This window comes from Haliotis rufescens, unplaced genomic scaffold, assembly GCF_023055435.1.
Source record: "Haliotis rufescens isolate VD_foot unplaced genomic scaffold, xgHalRufe1.0.p SCAF_18, whole genome shotgun sequence".
In the NCBI taxonomy this organism is placed as follows: domain Eukaryota; kingdom Metazoa; phylum Mollusca; class Gastropoda; order Lepetellida; family Haliotidae; genus Haliotis; species Haliotis rufescens.
Window position 1 is genome coordinate 29,562,571 of NW_025963868.1, and position 17,453 is coordinate 29,580,023.

The 17,453-nt window shown below is 42.2% G+C and overlaps 1 protein-coding gene and 1 long non-coding RNA gene across 3 annotated transcripts; both read left to right on the plus strand.

Annotated features, from left to right (window-relative positions):
- Nucleotides 1-658: 658 nt before the first annotated feature.
- Nucleotides 659-15,940, plus strand: LOC124123204. Its single transcript, XM_048398564.1, has 3 exons — nt 659-946; nt 13,339-13,623; nt 14,214-15,940. Exons 1-3 carry the CDS (start codon nt 808-810, stop codon nt 15,098-15,100), a joined length of 1,311 nt encoding a protein of 436 aa, XP_048254521.1. The 5' UTR covers nt 659-807; the 3' UTR covers nt 15,101-15,940.
- LOC124149686 lies at nt 8,803-12,551 on the plus strand. Of its 2 annotated transcripts, none has more exons than XR_007221903.1 (3): nt 8,803-8,839; nt 11,960-12,032; nt 12,264-12,551. It is a non-coding gene; the product is annotated as an uncharacterized LOC124149686 (long non-coding RNA). The 2 variants fall into 2 exon arrangements; XR_007221902.1 differs by lacking the exon at nt 8,803-8,839 and adding an exon at nt 8,848-9,018.
- Nucleotides 15,941-17,453: the final 1,513 nt, after the last annotated feature.

Genomic DNA, 17,453 nt, shown 5'->3' on the forward strand with positions numbered 1-17,453 from the left:
CACATGGTATGTTTCCACAAATTGAAAATACTCATTCAGTCGCGTATGTATCACCTACAGCCGCGTCTTCAGCAACCCATGCTTGCTGTAAAAGGCGACTGTGCTTGTCGTAAGAGGCGACTAACGGGATCGGGTGGTCAGGCTCGCTGACTTGGTTGATTCATGTCATCGATCCCAATTGCGTGGATCGATGCTCATGATATTAATCACTGGATTGTCTGGTCCAGACTCGATTATTTACGGACCGCCGTCATATGGCTGGAATATTGCTGAGTGCGGCGTTAAAAAAACAAACCAAACCAAACCAAACCTACAGCGGATATAAATTGTTTCTTATTATATGACACATACAAATCAGCTACATGCATCCATAAACTGATTTATACGTCAGGTGAGTTAAATTGTAACGTCACATCGGCGACATTTCTGCTATATCATGACGTGAAGACTGAATACAAACTTGTACGACGGACAGTGCTATAACTAGATTATCACAGATTCAATTTAAAACTAGTTGAGAACATGTAAAAGAAAAAAAATATATTAGTCAATAACACAGTATTAAAAATAGGTTATAGATGACAAACAACTGAAGGTAGATTCAATATAGATATGTAAACTTAGGGGTATATACATTAACTATATATTAAAGGTACGTCGGAACTCGTCTGTCCGTATGTCGGATATCTTGGTTCTCCTGCTCATCTGACGTGCATCCCGCCAAGTAATATAACTTCACATGGCTATACAACATCGCAAAGAGACGTTGCCGCCATCTGCAGTGTATCAAACTCATCATGTACACCAATGAGCAACTACATGGCGTCTACCATCAACCAGACACACAGTAGCCTCACCATACCTACAGTACAGCAAACACATGCAGGGCAGTGGACGTGTACTATCCTACCTTGGTCTCCACTATCCTGCTACATTACTGTAGTGAGTAAGTACAAGATAAGACACATGAATGTGAAGTCAACACCCGTAACAAAACATCATATATTATCACTCAAGCTGCTTGTGTCCTATTCAACCATGGGGAACTTCATCCCCTAACTTGTAGCTGGTAAATGTTGAAATATCAAAAGTTATGTTATTCACAGGATCATATGGAACGAACAATCAAGACGTAATATTGTATTATTCTATCGGGGGGCCCGGGGGGCCAAGTCGTCTAAAGCACCGCGATTTGCTGTGCAGAGGTGCGTCCCTTTGGCACGCCAGAAACCTAGGATTGTGGGTTCGAATCCCGGTTCGCCCCAATTATGTTTCTAGGTTTGTCAGCACAGTTTACTCGTGCTCGTGGGTTTCACCGAAGTGGTAAACGTCTGAGACCTGCATCACTTAGGGCCGTGATATAACTGTTAAAAGCGACGTTAAACTCAACTTACTCAAACATTCACTATTAGTCTATCACAGTAGCTTCACCATTCCAGCAGTACCACAAGCACAGGCCGGACAGTTGAAATGTTTCACACCAATCGCTGTCAGTAACATGATACGTCACACGAAACATAATGGCCATGGATCGAGACTTGTTTTGTGTCACAGTCAATTAAAGTATGTACTTATAGCTTATATATAAAGTATGCCTTGAGGGCGGTAGGGTAGCTCGTCAGGCTGAAGGCCCGGGTTCGAATACCGACTTTGTTACAATGTGTAAAGCCCATTTCTGGTGTCCCCCGCCGTGATATTGCTGGAATATTGCAAAAAGCGGCGTGAAATCAAACTCACACACTCACTCAATATGAATACCTTATTCCAGAAGAGCCGTCATGCCTCCTGACGTGTGCTACAAATTCGTCTCCTTCCTATGATGGGGGAGATCGTGCTGTCCGTATCATCGGATACTACTGTTCTGAACCGGTTCATATGAAGCTGGTGTCTGAAGGATCTGACATTAAAGTTACCACAGAGACAGTCACTGAAGACACGAAAAATGAAACAGTTCATATCCCTGCCAGTAATACAACTTTCAACTTGGTCTTCACTTGTGGCACATACAATAAAGCTCTTCCATGTCAAGCAGCTGAGAGTGAGTGATAACACTATCCTTTTCACCTATTCTAAATGTTGACATGATACTCATGAATGATTAAGAATTGTTTTATTTTTAACATGTTGAACTTAGTAGTAATTGCTCGTACCTGCATCGCTTCTGACTTTCCTACCGCATAAAGTTCACATATTACTCTAAAACAAATAAACCAGATTACATCAAGAGATTATTTCATTCAACAACAGTTATGCTGAAGACATTCGTCAGTTTAATCCAATTACGTCCCCAATGAAAGTATGCTTATGTTTTGCAACTGCTCATGGAAATATCACTTTCACTTGCATTTTACAAATGTATTTCCTCGTTGAGTAGTGACGTTCTTTTGGCCCACTGCCGCATTGTTGTGTTTTTTTCGAAGTGTAAGGATCCGCTTAACTTGGGTTTTCAGCACCAGAACGACCCTCGAATTCTTTCTCTCAAAAGCTCATAAACCGTGAAGGGGCGGTCGGGTAGCCTAGTGGTTAAAGCGTTGGCTCGTCACGCCGAAGACCCGGGTTCGATTCCCGACATGGGTACAATGTGTGAAGCCCATTTCTGGTGTCCCCCGCCGTGATATTGCTGGAATATTGCTAAAAGCGGCGTACAACCATACTCACTCACTCACTCACTCACTCATAAACCGTGATATTAGGAAGGGTGTTGATAAACAAAGCTTATGTCATCAGTGTATTTCCGTGTCCATTGTAGGGAGCCGTCGCACTGATGACACGAGTGACGAACTGCATGAGCAAGGCGGTATCCTTAATCAACGTACATTTCTAGTTGCGGGGATCCTTGTGTCAGGATTTGTCCTCACGCTCATTGCCATAACGCCCGTGCTGGTGAAAAGGAGAAACTCACAAGCAGTTCCTCAAATGCAGTGTGACGACCCACCTGATGCATCTGTCCACTCGCCCAATGCATCTGACAAGCCGCCTGATGCATCTATGTAGGGAGCAGAGGATTGTGGCCTTGGTGTCTCAGATGCTTCACCTACTGCGACAGACACAGAACAACACGCACCTGCTGAGAACATGGAATTGAGCACGTTTGGAGTATATCAGGACATACCTCTATCAGATAGTGACTTTGATGATAGTAATATGAGAAGTGATTTGGATGAGCAATGGGAGCTCTGTGATAAGTAATGACCCAAATAAATCAAATCAACCAAGGCTTTAGCTGCGAATCTTTTTTTTTGTTGACAGAACTGACAGGACACACGACTTCACCCCTTCATCCCCGTATGCTGAAAAATGCCACATGTTTACACAAATTAGAAATGATGCATCATAACACAGTTACAAAGTGTATACTTTTAATTACATAAAGTGTTTGTCATACATACGAACTTGTTCTTGTCTTCACTACACATCTCTCGGTAAAGTTCACTGGGTACTCTCACTATTACAAAATCACCAATTATTCTTTCCTTGATGATTATTCATCTTATAAATCATTACTCGGACCAGAAAAAAATATTTGTTCAATCGATATTGGAAGCCGACCTTTTGAATCTAAATGTCTGGATAATACATCACTTGCATGTGTTTTATGACGGGGGCCAAGGGACGATTAGGACAGGGTGTGCATAAATCGCGATTATTTGATATGTTCACTATTTGAATGTGATTTGTACAATGATTAAGACGGAATCGTACAATGGACTCTGCTTTTAGTGGATTTATTATGGTTGTAGAAAGGTTATAAAATATGTTTTATTTCCTGTTAAGTGATACTACATTTCCAAAATGAATCATGTCACAGGCATAAATATATTCATGACCTCAATATCACGTCAAAACACGAAACTGACAATGAGGGAAGGGCTTATGAAACAACATTCGGTGAACAAACATTGAACTACTTTTTGTGTGAATGTTAAGTGATTGTTTGAAATGTGACAGGAAGCAGATCTCTCACGTGTCGAAGTTTCTGTTTTATTTGTTCTTCCTTGTCAGGCAGCTCGGGATTTATAAAATATAATGTGATGCAGACGACGAAAGGCAGTACAGTGCCGCCTCGTTGTTTCGATGTTCACCTCCGACTCTACATTTTTACCGTCAGACAACAGAAAGCAAGCGTCCCACATAGAGTATTTATAATATGCGAAGTACACAGTTTCAAACAACTTCATTTAAGGGCTTAGCTCATGTGAGAGCCGTGATACCAAGCCAACAACCAGACACACAGCAATCTCACCATACCTGCAGTACAACATCTACCATCAACCAGACACACAGCAATCTCACCATACCTGCAGTACAACATCTACCATCAACCAGACACACAGCAATCTCACCATACCTGCAGTACAACATCTACCATCAACCAGACACACAGCAATCTCACCATACCTGCAGTACAACATCTACCATTAACCAGACACACAGCAATCTCACCATACCTGCAGTACAACATCTACCATCAACCAGACACACAGCAATCTCACCATACCTGCAGTACAGCATCTACCATCAACCAGACACACAGCAATCTCACCATACCTGCAGTACAGCATCTACCATTAACCAGACACACAGTGGCCTCACCATACCTGTAGTACAACACCTGCCATCCATCAGACACACAGCAGTCCTACCATACCTGCAGAACAACATCTACCATCATCCAGACACACAGAAGTCTCACCATGCCTCCAGTACAACATCTACCATCCACCAGACACACAGAAGTCTCACCATACCTCCAGTACAACATCTACCATCCACCAGACACACATCAGTCTCACCATACCTCCAGTAAAACATCTACCATCCACCAGACGCACAGACGTCTCACCATACCTGAAGTACAACACCTGCCACCCACCAGACACACAGCAGTCTCACCATACCTGCAGTACAACATCTACCATCCACCAGACACAAAGTACAGTAGCCTCACCATACCTGTAGTACAACGCGTGCCATCCACCAGACGCACAGACGTCTCACCATACCTCCAGTACAACATCTACCATCCACCAGACGCACAGACGTCTCACCATACCTGAAGTACAACACCTGCCACCCACCAGACACACAGACGTCTCACTATACCTCCAGTACACTATCTACCATCCATCAGACACACAGACGTCTCACCATACCTGCAGTACAACATGTACCATCCACCAGAAACACATTACAGTAGCCTCTTCATACCTGCAGAACAACATCTACCATCATCCAGACACACAGCAGTCTCACCATACCTGCAGTACAACACCTGCCATCCACCAGACACACAGCAGTCTCACCATACCTGCAGTACAACATCTACCATACACCGAACACACAGCAGTCTCACCGTACCTCCAGTAAAACATCTACCATCATCCAGACACACAGAAGTCTCACCATACCTGAAGTACAACACCTGCCATCCACCAGACACACAGCAGTCTCACCATACCTGCAGTACAACATCTACCATCCACCAGACACAAAGTACAGTAGCCTCACCATACCTGTAGTACAACGCGTGCCATCCACCAGACGCACAGACGTCTCACCATACCTCCAGTACAACATCTACCATCCACCAGACGCACAGACGTCTCACCATACCTGAAGTACAACACCTGCCACCCACCAGACACACAGCAGTCTCACCATACCTCCAGTACACCATCTACCATCCATCAGACACACAGACGTCTCAACATATCTGCGGTACAACATGTACCATCCACCAGAAACACATTACAGTAGCCTCTTCATACCTGCAGAACAACATCTACCATCATCCAGACACACAGCAGTCTCACCATACCTGCAGTACAACACCTGTCATCCATCAGACAGACAGCAGTCTCACCATACCTGCAGTACAACATCTGCCATCCATCAGACACACATCAGTCTCACCATACCTCCAGTACAACATCTACCATACACCGAACACACAGCAGTCTCACCATACCTCCAGTAAAACATCTACCATCATCCAGACACACAGAAGTCTCACCATACCTCCAGTACAACACCTGCCATCCACCAGACACACAACAGTCTCACCATACCTGCAGTACAACACCTGCCATCCACCAGACACACATCAGTCTCACCATACCTGCAGTACAACATCTACCATACACCGAACACACAGCAGTCTCACCATACCTCCAGTAAAACATCTACCATCATCCAGACACACAGAAGTCTCACCATACCTCCAGTACAACACCTGCCATCCACCAGACACACAGCAGTCTCACCATACCTGCGGTACAACACCTGTCATCCGCCAGACACACAGCAGTGTCACCATTTTTGCAGTACAACAACTGCCACCCACCATACAACAACATCTACCATCAACCAGACACACAGTAGCCTCGCCATACCTGCAGTACAACATCTACCATCAACCAGACACACAGTAGCCTCGCCATACTTGCAGTACAACATCTACCATCAACCAGACACAAAGTAGCCTCGCCATACCTGCAGTACAATATCTACCACCAATGAGACACACAGTAGCCTCGCCATACCTGCAGTACAACATCTACCATCAACCAGACACACAGTAGCCTCAACATACCTGCAGTACAACATATACCACCAATGAAACACACAACAGTATCACCGTACCTGCAGTACAACATCCACAATCATCCAGACCTCACCGTACCTGAAGTACATCATATACACAAAGGTCACTCAAGGTCATAGATGAAATTATTTTAGTATCTCCAGAACCATTGAAAGTGTTCTGACATATTTGTTTCTTGGATTCAAAATGTGTCTTATGACATGAATATCCTACCAGAGCCGTCACGTCTCTCTGTGTATGCGTATACTCCATGTGATGGTGATGATCTAATTGTCCACGTCATTGGATATTACTTTTTTGAACTGCGTGTCTTGAAGTTAGTGACTGAAGAATCTGGCATTGACACACTCACTGATGCGAGAAATAACTCGTGACTATTTGGCAGCGTGGCTGTTTGTACTAGTTTGGACTGATACCGATTTATAGTAAGTGAGTATGGTTTTACGCCGCTTTTAGCAATATTCCAACTATATCACGGCGGGGAACACCAGAAATTGGGTTCACACATTGTACCCATGTCGGGATTCGAACCTGGGTCTTCGGCGTGACGAGCGGACGCTTCAACCAATGGGCTACCCGACCGCCCCTCCGATTTACATTAACAAAATAATATTGAATAAAATAGTTAAAAATGTAAATCCAAGTTGCACTTGACATTGCTGAAGGTGCAGCTTGACGGATCAGTTACAAAAAAAGATGTTTGATACAATTCCCTTTTTTCACTTGTACCACACGTCCCCGTGTTGTTGTTTTTTCAGGTGTACAAATGACTTGCCTTTGCATTCGGTACCACAGAATAGGAAGGATACGCTGAACTGTTTGCGAACACACGCTTCATGGTATAGTCAGAATAGGGAAACACGAAGTACTCTCTTTTTACGTCTTTTGGAATGACGCTCACATTTCCGGTCAAACCACGTCAACCACGTTGGCGGTCTCGTTTTTTTAACCACGGAAACAGAAAGAACTATTCGTGAACAATTTAACCCACATTGCAGTTTCTTCGAGGGCGTTGAGAGGAATGCTGACAGTTGCTAATGCCCCTCTATAATATTCCAGCATGGCGATCCAATCCTGCTTTCCCAACAACCGGAGTCTGATGGGGCGACACAGCGGATTGGGTGATGAGGCTCGCTTACGTGGTTCACTGCGTGCCATCATGCCTCAAAGACGTGGGGCGTTCCTCAACATCTCAGTCACGGGTTTGTCTGATCCAGACTCAACTATTTGAAAATATTGATAAGTGCAGAGCTAAACAACAAAGCCAAATCCAACTGTAATGTTAGTTAGTTGGTGTTGTAATGTACAGGGGCTGGGCCTTCGTTGGAAATGGGTTGGCTTCACATGTTGAACGCCCGTGTTCGTTTTACCACATGGGTAAAATGTGTGAAGCCCCTTCTGGTTTCCCCCGCCGCCTTCATTGGTATTGTGCGTTATAAAAAGGGGGTGGTTGGGTAACCTGGTGGTTTAAATCGTTTTCTCGTCACGCCGAAGGCCTGGGTTCGACTGCCCACATGGGTACAGTGTGTGAAGTCCAGATCTGGTCTCACTCACTCACTCACTCACTCACTCTTTCACTCACTCACTCACTCACTCACTCACTCACTCACTCACTCACTCATCCACCAACCCACCCACCCACCAACCCAACAACCCACCAACCCACCCACCCACTCACTCACTCACTCACTCACTCACTCACTCACTCACCCCTGTCGATGAATGTTATGTGCGAAAATACGACAAATCAATCAGATTGCGCGTATGACTTCAAGCACTTCGGTCAAAGAATCCCTCATGAATAATTTTTCATTTTACACGTCTTGCATTTAAGTATAAACCCAAGATACGGTTATATGTGTTCAATCATTCTGTAGAATACTGAACGTCCCTATGTGTTTTCAATAGCATCTGGATATATGGGGAAATATACATGAATCATTAGTTGACAATTCTTTTAGCTATAGCCGTTTGCGCTTCGGCTCTACCTAGTCGCAAAGTGGCCACGAGAGGTTCACGAGTCGCTATTCGCTTGTCCCGGAATTACACGAGTCGGTCACGAATGAGAGACACACAAAGAGCCACGTGATCATAACAGCTTACCCTAGATGAAGCCCAGATCCTCTTTATTTCCTTGTTTCGACCTTGAAACAAGGACATATAATGATCACAAATTACTCTTCTTCTCAATAGACCAAGTGAAAGTTGATCCACTACACACAGGGAAGGGACATTGTGAGTAATGGTTCATTAGTTGCTTTATCCTTTCAATGCAACTCAAGTTATGGAGTACGCTCACCTTCTTGCGAAAACCTGGTATTATCACTCATTGATAGTGATTCGGTATCGCACAATGGAATATCTCTAAATTACCATCTCAGTGAATTAATGCAATTTGTAGTTTACATCCTGGGGTAAGTTTGTGAATTTTAACATGTTTTTGTTTCCTGGTAACACACTGAAAATGTCTCTTGTTACATATGTTAAGAATATCATTCTTGTATTTATTCTCTCGTCATCTTGTAGGGTGAAAGTCGTGTACATCAATTGCAAATATACGTTCTAAGCCATTTTTTTAATCAAAAGGTCCATTTTACCATTTTGACTAAACTGAGGGCCAAAAGAAACGTTACCAACATTAACTGATTTGCCACTTTGAAACAAAGATGCCAACCTGTTCAAAAACAGTAAAGAACACATCTCACGAATACAGCCTTCATGTTCTCTGTCGTTCTTTGTACGTGCTTTGCGGATTTTGGGAGATTATTGGTGCTTTCAGCAATTTTTTAAAACATTCTTTCCCAAATGATCGTGCAACTTCCGGGTATAAATTACGCACGGATCTGTTTCCTATCATTGGTTGCGATGATTAACACCAACGAACATGCCAAGACTGACCGCTGTCAAGAGGGAGAAAGCCATAGGTATGCTCCAGATGGGAGCGACACAGAGAGAGGTTGCCATTAACATGAACTGCTCAAAGATGACCATTACCAGACTGGTCGCACGTCTCCGACAGACTGGCAGAACCGCAGACAGACCACGGAGTGGCAGACCAAAGGTCACGACCCCGCAGGATGACCGCTTTTTACGGGTACTTCATCTGAGGAACAGATTTCGTACTGTGACGTCATCAGCTGCCAACAGCTTAGGACATCCGGTCAGCAGACAAACAGTGACCAGACGACTACGACATTATGGTCTCGGGGCTTATCGCCCTTTCAAGGGCATGACCTTGACCCGTCAACATCGACGTGCCAGATTGACGTGGTGCAAGCAAACTCAGCGATGGCAACAAAGGGAATGGCGGCGAGTGCTGTTTAGTGACGAGAGCAGGTTCCAACTCTTCAAACCTGATGGTCGGACGCGAGTTTATCGACGACGTGGTGAACGTACAGGTCCTTGATGTGTCCAGGAGGTGGAACCTTACGGGGGCGGAAGTGTAATGGTCTGGGGCGGCATTTGCGGGGACGAGAAGACGGAACTTGTCAGCATCGAAGGCAATCTGACAGTACAACGCTACATTGACAATATCTTACGGCCAGTGGTTCTTCCTTTCATCCAGCGTCAACAACGGACGGTGTTCAAACAAGAGAACACCACACCCCATCAAGCCCGTATTAGTAGAGACATCCTCAAAGCCAACATTCGAAGATGTATTGCCGCTCATGGAGGTCATATCCCGTATTGAACGGTCTGGACCGTCGTCACCTTAAAGTTGTAACAAATGTTGTTGATCGAATACTGGACGAATGACTGCTTGTCAAGAAATGTCCCTGTTGGAGGTCAAGGACTTTGTTGTTGAATTAGTACATTCTGTTTTCATTTTACTGTTCTGAATGATGGATTTCTACAATACAATTGTTATTGCTGCTTCAAATTGTGTTGGTCATATTTTATCCTAGAAATATCGTTGGTAACGTTTCTTTTGGCCGTCAGTTTATTTTATGAGCATGTGTCTATCACTATCCATCTTTTCGTGAAACCAAGCATCGACACTATTTGATAGTGATTCACAAATACATGCTTTCAGTATATATTTTGCTAAGAAATGTTTCACTAGATATTTCATTAAAGTATAAGTGGGTTATATTGCTTTTATGCAATGCCGTCATTATTTAAAAATGATCATTCCGAACAGTTTTCGGAATACATGATGTGATTCAGTGCTTTACTACTAAAATACCATTTCAATAAATTAATGCAGTCTCTTGGATTTCCAAAATAAAATGGGTTTTACTGCTTTTATGCAGTGCTCCTGTTTTTTAATGATCATTCCAAACAGTTTTCGGAATACATGATGTGATTCAGTGCTTAACTACTAAAATACCATTTCAATAAATTAATGCAGTCTCTTGGATTTCCAAAATAAAATGGGTTTTATTGCTTTTATGCAATGCTGCAATTTTTTAATTGAACATTCAAAACAGTTTTTTGGAATATATGATGTGATTAAGTGCTTTACTACTAAAATGCCATTTCAATAAAATAATGCAGTCTCTTGGATTTCCAAAATAAAATGGGTTTTACTGCTTTTATGCAGTGCTCCTGTTTTTAAATGAACATTCCAAACAGTTTTTGGAATATATGATGTGATTCAGTGCTTTACTACTAAAATACCATTTCAATAAATTAATGCAGTCTCTTGGGCCCTGGGTTAGATTTCCTAAATCAGGTGGCGTGTGGTTTCAATCTTTGAGTTTAGCATTTGTTTGTTTCACAGTAACACACTAGAATTTTCTCTTTTTAACATATTCTTTTGTTTATTCTCTATTCATCATTAAAGGTTTATGTAGGATACTTCAATTGTAAATAAAAACATTGCATCCGACATCAATAGGTTTTCACAGACAGCACTACTGAGGCATTGGATGGTTTAAACCTGTTTAAACAACAGTAAACTTTGCTAAATCATTTATGAAAGTGTTTCAGACATTAACCTGCAATAGCTCATTCACGCTGCATGATTTTCCCGAATATTTCGTACATAAAACAATTAACGTCCGAAGACATTTTACGTTTTGACTCTATTACCCTAAGTGACCGAACTGAACATAATTTAAGTTTTTTCGGTGATACAGACTACTGTTGTGGGAAAACCCAACTGAAGCAAGTCGGAACCATATATATATGGTAACGAACCAAGAAATGTGATTCAGCAAACGTTTCATTTGTCATTGTTATGATAGTGGTGTCAATAGTTTCAGGTGAAGATCGTTTGTCTGTTGAAGATTGCATACTGGTATGGAGACATTTATCCTGTTTCACAATAAATGTGTGCTTAAGAAGGATGGAAATATATTCACAGGATACACTTTAATTCGATCTCATACAGTTTCTGTTTGTGTTCCGCAGACGATGGTTCCCCTCACGCAGATTTCTGAAAGGACGCTACTTCTTCTTCTGATGATGATTTATGAATCTGTCGGTATGTTTTTAGGTGGTATGTCTATACAAATAACAATGTAATGATTCAGCTAGTATGTTATATCTGTGTTATATCCATACACCAAATCATATACTGATTCATAGATCAACTGGCATGTTAATTTATCAGTATGAATTAAATCAATACTAATGTATTATTTTACACAATTACAATTAGTACAATTAACAATGAACATACACATCTTTATGAAGATCACATTTACGCCAAAAGGTTCGCCGGAACTCGTCTGTCCGGATGTCGGCTATCTTGGTTCTCCTGCTCATCTGACGTGCATCCCGCCAAGTAATATAACTTCACATGGCTATACAACATCGCGAAGAGAAGTCGCCGCCATCTGCAGTTTATCTAGCTCATCATGTACACCATTGGGCAACTACATGGCATCTACCATCAACCAGACACACAGTAGCCTCACCATACCCGCAGTACAACAAGCACATGCTGGGTTGTGGACGTGTATTATCCCACCTTCGTCTCCACTATCCTGCAACTTTGCTGTTGTGAGTAAGTACCCCAAGATAAGATACATGAATGTGAAGTCAACACTCGCAACTATAGACCCTATTCCATCACTCAGTGTGGATGTATGCTGTTCAACAATGGTGAACACTATCCCGTAACATGTTGCTGGTACATGTTGAAATAGCAAAATGAATGTTATTCACATGGGCGTATTGCAAGGGAATCTGTATTGTGCTATCAACATTATAAGTGTTAACAACAGCAATTTAGGTTGTACTTAGACACACGTGAACTAGTACAGAAAGAACAGTTATATTTTCCAAGCCATTGTGACATTTACAAGTTTGACGTATCAGTAACCAACAATATATTTGATGCTATTCCCTGTTTTCACAGTGTTTGTACAGGAGAACAATTGCCGTGCCTTTGTATGTATTTGTGACGGGTGTTACCGGGGAGACACGCTTACATTTTCGCGAACACCTGGCACCCTTACTATTTGATAGTGCTTCGTATACACAAGCTTATGACATAGTCCGAACCGTGCAATAGACATGGTTTCTTATGATTATGGAAAGGGATTTGCCAACTTGCCTCAACATCATATTGTCATGCCACTACATGAAGGAGTACATAGTTGACATGATGTCATATAGGAATTACTGTATGCTGAGAATTTCATTGTACTTGATGTTCTTGTCACTTCTGATACATATTGAAACTCTTCTTGTCAATGATGAAAGGAAAACATCTCATGTTGAAGGTCTTTTAGTCCGAATGTCTAACTTGCGGAGACTCTTTGTATTGCGACTTTGTGTTTCAGAACTCCCGACCTGCTTCACAACAAGTGATGTAACCACCACGACGTTCGACGTTGGCGAGGAGATGTCCCTGACAGTACATATCGAGGGGTATTACTGTTCTGAGCTGGTTCAGCTGAAGGTATCGACGGGAAGAACTGATCACGAATACCCCAGTGAAACAGTCACTGATATAACAGATAAAACAGTTAAGATCAAAATCGACAAGACCAACACCATCTTCGAGGCGGAACTGGTCTTCACCTGCGGTGGCCATAGCTCGACTCTACCTTGCCATGCGAACAGCAGTGAGTACAAGGGGAAAGAGACAGTACTAGTATTCATATGTTTAAAGCATATTTCTCAAGATAAACAACGCATGTAAAGAGTTCAGTTTCAAGTAAAGTGACTTCAATGTATGAAAAAACACTGAAATAAAACCACGTGTGCTCACTGTGTAAATCTGGGTTGTGGAGTATGCCAAGCGTTTGCCTTTATGTAAGTATTAACGTGAATACCTATGTGCACATGTGACAACGCACGTGGCCTGTTATTGTTAGTTTGGGTAAAGCAAACGCGAACCAAATTAAATGCCAGGAACCACTTGTTTCTTCAAAGTTAACATAATAAACGAAATTTAAAGTAATAATGTTTATTCTTTGATGCCATTATAGCTGTTCTTATTACTAATTCCTTTATTCATTCAATGACATTCAATGGTAAATAAATTGACTTCCCTTTAGCAGGAAAGCAGTTCGCATGATCTATGAATACCTGCAGTAAAAGAGTCAAATGTAATAGCGCTCATCGGGTCAACAGAGCACCACATTTCAACAGCGACAAATTGCATCTTAATGGGTATGGACATACGTTGTATATATAATATTTCTCCCCCCAGGGACGTCGTCAACCACACTTGACCAAAATATAACACCAGGGACGCCAAACGCCATCAACATCATTGGAGTAGCTGTAACCGTCGTCTTAGTCACCATCACCATCATCATCACCATCACCATCATCGTCACCTGTGTCTGCTTCAAAAGGAGGACCATACAGCAGAAGGTGCCACCAGTGTTGGAATGCCCCGACCCGCCGTACATGGAGTTGAAGGAACCCCTCCATAACACGTACGCCAGCGTGGAGGACCTCGAGGCACAGGGGTCTGGATCCAAGAAGGACACTTCACCACCTTGTACAGAAGCGTATGCAGACACAGGGAACTATGCAGCCGTTGGCGACACCAGTGTCCCAGACACTAAAACAAAGAAAGATGACCTGCCTGCATTAATGGACGCGGGGGGATATTCAACTGTTGCTGACAGACGTGTTGCGGACAAAGGCACACAGGGAGTTGTCACAGCTAAACCTTTAGACACGGGCTACTATGAAACTGTTGAGGACCAAAGTGCAGCAGCAGCAAGTGTTATGCAAAGAGACCTACCTCTCCTAATTGACGCTGCAGGATATTCAACTGTTGCTGTCAGACATGCTGCGGACAAAGGCAAACAGGGAGTTGACACAACTAAACCTTTCGACACAGGACTCCGACAAGGAGACCTACCTGCCCTAACTGATGCTGTGGGGTATTCAACAGTTGACGATTTCAAACCATGCCCCGGTGCCGCCTCATTCAGTCGCACGGGGGAGACTGCAAGTGTCCCGAATCAGATAGGAGAACAGAAAGCCAACAGACCTCTCTGTGAACTTTATGCAACTGTAAACAAGAAGAGGGGCACACCTAGGTTGGCCAATGCTGATGCAACTAGCACCAGTGTAATGTGAATTATACGGAAATGCTGACATTGGTTTTAGATGATTTCCATAACTTTTGGTCATCATTACGACGCAATTTAATTATGGCTAACCTGTCCATAAACTGACTGTTGGAAAAAGTAACTTAAAAAGTAACATGAACAATATGCGTTATGTAAATATATGTATCTATATAAGTGCCGTATCTTACCTGTAATAGTGAGTGAGTGAGTGAGTAAGGTTTGTCGCCGCGTTTAACAGTATTCCAGTTATTTCATGGCGTGTCAGCTTAATGTTGTAGGAAAGCCCGAATTGATGTAGGAACTTTTGCCACTTTTTATGATGCCAAACCTAGAAACATAATTGGAGCGAACCGGGATTCGAACCCAAGCGTGCCCAAGTGACGCAATTTTACACAGCGCATAGAAGACTGGGCCACCCGTGCCCCAACCTGTCATAGTGGTATGTTTTCGGTTGATCTATATTCCATCATCTGTATATACCCTGTAATTATACCTACTTGGACGTTTTATATTTGTTTATTTTCCTTTATCTTTCTTGAATGTATTTGTGTCCTTGTAATATATCTACATGTACAATTCGCTGTGGGTTTTATGTGTCAGAAACGTGTCCCAGCTCCCTGCTGGCAGTAAGATGAGATACACATGGTTGTCAGGCTAGGCAACGGTCATTCATTGCTTGTCATCGTACCCCGACGATGTGGATCGTTGCTCACAATATCAATCTGATTCAGACTCTGTATTGAAAGGCCGTCGTCATATAGATGGAATATTGTTGAGTGCTGCATTTAACAACAAACACATTTATGTATAATTTGCATATAAATATCTCCATAAATATTACATCTTATCCTTCACGTTTATCTTCTTTCTAAATATTAATAACACAATCATGCATTTTCGGTATGATGAAAGTGTGTGACTCTTGAACTGGTTCAATCTGGCAGATCTTTATCAGAAAATTACTCGTTGCGCAGTGTGTTGGGGCGATGGGATGGCCAAGTGGTCAAAGCTTTCGCTCGTCATGCCGAAGACCCGGGTTCGATTCCCTGCATTTGTACAATGTGTAAAGTCCATTTCTGGTGTCCCCCGCTGTGATATTGCTGGAATTTTGATAAAAGCGGCGTAAAACCTAACACCCTCACCGTGCGTCACTTGGGGACATTATACATATTCCTGTTAAGGAAACCTACACTTTTTAGCGTTAGTGCAAAACAGCCACATCACGGACATTTATGTATTCATGCCAGCCAACAGAGTAAGCCCAATATCACGGAGTTCAAACAGGAAAAAAACCGACTTGTGAAACCACATCCAATGAATATGTATACATTAAAATGGTCTTTATTTCAATGTTAAGTTCGTATAAAGTTTTAAACGTGACTGGAAGAAGACAGCTCACGTGGTGAAGTTTCTGTAACATCTGAAACAGCCGCCAGATGACAGAGCAACGTACCCCATCGTGCTTTTATCAGTTTCATGTGTTAATGTTTGACTTGTGGGGAGTAGTGTTTTTCATCTTGACTTTTAAGAGCTTAACCTATTTTATCTTTAGCGCTATACATTGCGTTCAAGACAACCGCGAAATACACACATCAAGTTCCGCACATCTGGATAAAAATAGTTATAAATGAAATAAATTACGTGACCAAATGGAAAATTCGACACAAGCGAGCACTCGACATACCCGAGTTCGAGACAAAGGAGTTCAAATGTATGTTCAATGGAACAAAATAGCATGAACTTTAATATCATATCAACCAGTGAAATCTTAGTGAAAATGTAAATGTTCATTTATTTGTAATCTACAACAGCCATGATATGGTTGATTAAAAAACAAATATGCACTGAATTGCCTTGTTCTGGGTCGATTGTTTACAGACTGCCGTCATTATTATCATTATTATTATTATTATTATTATTATTATTATTATTATTATTATTATTATTATTATTATTATCATCATCATCATCATCATCATCATCATCATCATCATCATCATTATTATTATTATTATTATATTAAACATTTACATACCGCAGGTATCCAGTTGCTAGTTTCTGCTCAAATGCGGTTTTATGTGTTCCCCAGTGGATCCGTTTGCATTTCAGTAATCATTCTCAACTCGCTGGGGAGTATACAAACAAATTAAAGTTTCCTACAGGCGCAAGAAGGTTTTTACATCCACCTCACATATCGGGTCCCCATTCCCTGCTGGTTGAGCAGAGGCACATTTGAACCATGGTTTGACACTTGTGTTTCGGGTGTAGGTACGTATTCGTGTTCCCCCATCTGGTCACCAGCCGCCGGACGAGTGGGTTCTTTTGAGTGCAGAGGGTGAATGTACTGTACACTAGGGGTA

Bases quoted from the DNA above. Each gene is read 5' to 3' on its own strand.
- LOC124123204 (XM_048398564.1), top strand. From the start codon at position 808: ATGAGCAACTACATGGCGTCTACCATCAACCAGACACACAGTAGCCTC. The intron at 947-13,338 runs GTAAGTACAAGA...TTTGTGTTTCAG, and splicing joins CTGCTACATTACTGTAGTGA to AACTCCCGACCTGCTTCACA. The intron at 13,624-14,213 runs GTGAGTACAAGG...TTCTCCCCCCAG, and splicing joins ACCTTGCCATGCGAACAGCA to GGACGTCGTCAACCACACTT.